A 2644-nucleotide genomic window follows, 5' to 3' on the forward strand; every position below is an offset into this window, starting at 1 on the left:
AACAAGAGAAATCAACGAATCATGATCCCAACCCTTCTCCTCGTCGTCCTCCTCTCCCTCCTCTCCCCCTCCTCCGCCGACGATTTCTGCGTCGCCGATCTCTCCCGTCCCACCACTCCCGCAGGCTACTCCTGCAAGAAACTATCCACCGTCACCGCCAACGACTTCGTCTACTCCGGCCTCCGTTTCCCCGGAAATCTTACCGATCCCTTGTTCCATTTCGCAGTGAACCCCGGCTCCTCCTCCCAGATTCCCGGTCTCAACGGCCTCGGCATCTCCATCGCCCGCATCGACATCGCTAAAGACGGCGCCGTCCCTCTCCACTCTCACCCCGACGCCAGCGAGATCTACATAGTCACACGGGGCACCGTGATTGCTGGCTTCATCTCCTCCAATACTGTCTACTCTAAGAGCCTATTTAAGGGAGATGTGATTGTGTTTCCTCAAGGCCTACTTCACTTCCAGGTCGTCATAAAACAGTTGGTTATTATTTGCTTTGGTGAAATGCGTCAGTCATAATTTACTGTTAAAAAGGAATATCTCCTATTATTATATTGTCGGAAGTAACTTATCACATAAACCGTCACAAAACTGAACTAATTAGGTACGTACGTATATTTTGATATGCAGGTAGAGGCGGGCCACGAGCCGGCGCTGGGAATTTCTGCATTTAGTAGTTCGAACCCGGGACTGCAGTTTACGAGCCGTTCGATTTTTGGGAACTCTTTGCCGTCGAAGTTAGTGGAGAAGGTGACTTTACTCGATGATGGGGAGGTGAGGAAGCTGAAGAGGGTGTTTGGGGGGAGTGGATGAGGGCTAGTACGCTAGCCGGAACTGTGGAGTTGATCTTGAATAATGAGCTGTTTGATGCTGAGTTCAGTTCACGTAATAACTTCTCTATGTTTTGTGTAATAAGCTGGTTTATGTTTGACATTTCTCGGCATTAAGAGATGATCCATTTTACTGAAATAAAAAGAATAAAGTGTTGATGGAAAAAATATATAAATTTATGTTGAAGCTTTTTTATTTTCTCTGAGAATTATGTTGATGGAATATATATATTTATGTTGAAGCTTTTTTATTTTCTCTGAGAATTGCTCGTGAGCAATCATGTTTCAACTTTGAAAGACATGTTATTTACGAAAGTGATACTTTTTTAGGCAAAAAGCAACACATTCATCACTATTTTATAATTAGGGTTTTAAATGAATAATGCACTTGATAAATAATTCGAAGTAGATTAGATTAATATTCGATGTGGTTTGTTCAATTTAGTAAACAAATAAATTTAGATATATATTTTTAACTTGAAAGCTCATGAATCAAATTTGAACACAGTCCACGTCATTTATTAATGTTTATAAAGAAATTTGTTTATAGGTCAAAAATTAACTCATTAAATACTATGTACTTATATAACAACAACAACAACAACAAAAACAACAATAACAACAACAAACCCTTATCCCACTAAGTGGGTCCGACTACATGAATCATTTTTGTCCATTGTGATGTCAATTTTCATTTAATTATAACATATTATAATCATTTTTATACAATATATCCAATTCTTTCTAGGTTTACCTATGCCTTTCTTAACACAAGTCGAAGTTAAAACATCTACACTCCTAATCTGATCATCAGATGGTCAACGTTTAATGTGAGCAAATCATATAAGATGAATCTCTCTTTTTTTTGTCCGCCACTGGAGCTACACCAACCCTATCACGGAAATATTCATTTCACATTTTATCTTTAAGTTAAAGTCACTCATCTACCTAATCATTATCATCGCGGCAACACTTAACTTAGTTTTATGCTTCTCTTTTAAAGGCCAACATTCAACGCCTTAGAGCCTTGAAGGTCTCACCACCTTCTTATATTTTTTTTTCTTTCAGTCTAAGAAGTAATTTTCTATCACACAATAGGCTCGAAGCATTCCTCTACTTCAAACAACCAACTTGAATTCAACTAATAACATATTATTTAAATAAAATATGACTAATTAAAGCTTATTTAATTATATCTATGTTGTGTATCGTAGAATTCACCACGATTGAGTGATATATTTATGTTATAGTATTATACAATAATCCAACACACACAATGATAAAAGAAGAGCTTATAATAGGGCACTAGAGGTCTTTATGCTAAAAAACCAGAAAGGAAAAAATTTCACTAGATCTAACCCAATTAAAATTAATCTAGTATTCATATGTATGTTACAAGGTTTTGCCTGCCCTAGAAAAATATAAAAGGGTATTACGATAGTGGAAGAATTTAACTTGACTTTCATTAGATGGGCGTTAGAAAATTTTTGGGAAGTGACAATGACACGACTGCAACTAATGGAAAACTAATGATAGGAGATGTGTTATGGTGATCTTGAAAAGTTGTCACTGATGGTGGTGGACATTAGGCAACAATGATCCATCAACATTAGTAGTGATGTCCAAGCGACTGTGATTTGATGATGGCAATTTGAAAATGGCAGTGTAATGTGACGGTTGCAGTGCCTGAGTAGTGGTGATCCAGTGATAGTGGTGGTGTCGGTCAAACGATGGTGGTCTGACGAAGATGATTTGGCGCAATGGCGGTGGTGGCTAGGAGACAGTGATGGTGAACCAGAATAGTGGCGGTTGTA

General features: G+C 38.2%; 1 protein-coding gene across 1 annotated transcript; it reads left to right on the forward strand.

The window, feature by feature from the left end:
• The first annotated feature begins 12 nt into the window (after nucleotides 1–12).
• LOC110036580 (germin-like protein 8-14) lies at nucleotides 13–868 on the forward strand. Its single transcript, XM_020741057.1, has 2 exons — nucleotides 13–465; nucleotides 631–868. The coding sequence occupies exons 1-2, from the start codon at nucleotides 22–24 to the stop codon at nucleotides 811–813; spliced, it is 627 nt and encodes a 208-aa protein (XP_020596716.1). The 5' UTR covers nucleotides 13–21; the 3' UTR covers nucleotides 814–868.
• Nucleotides 869–2644: the final 1776 nt, after the last annotated feature.

Source organism: Phalaenopsis equestris, unplaced genomic scaffold (assembly GCF_001263595.1).
Source record: "Phalaenopsis equestris unplaced genomic scaffold, ASM126359v1 Scaffold208831, whole genome shotgun sequence".
NCBI classification, from domain to species: Eukaryota; Viridiplantae; Streptophyta; class Magnoliopsida; order Asparagales; family Orchidaceae; genus Phalaenopsis; species Phalaenopsis equestris.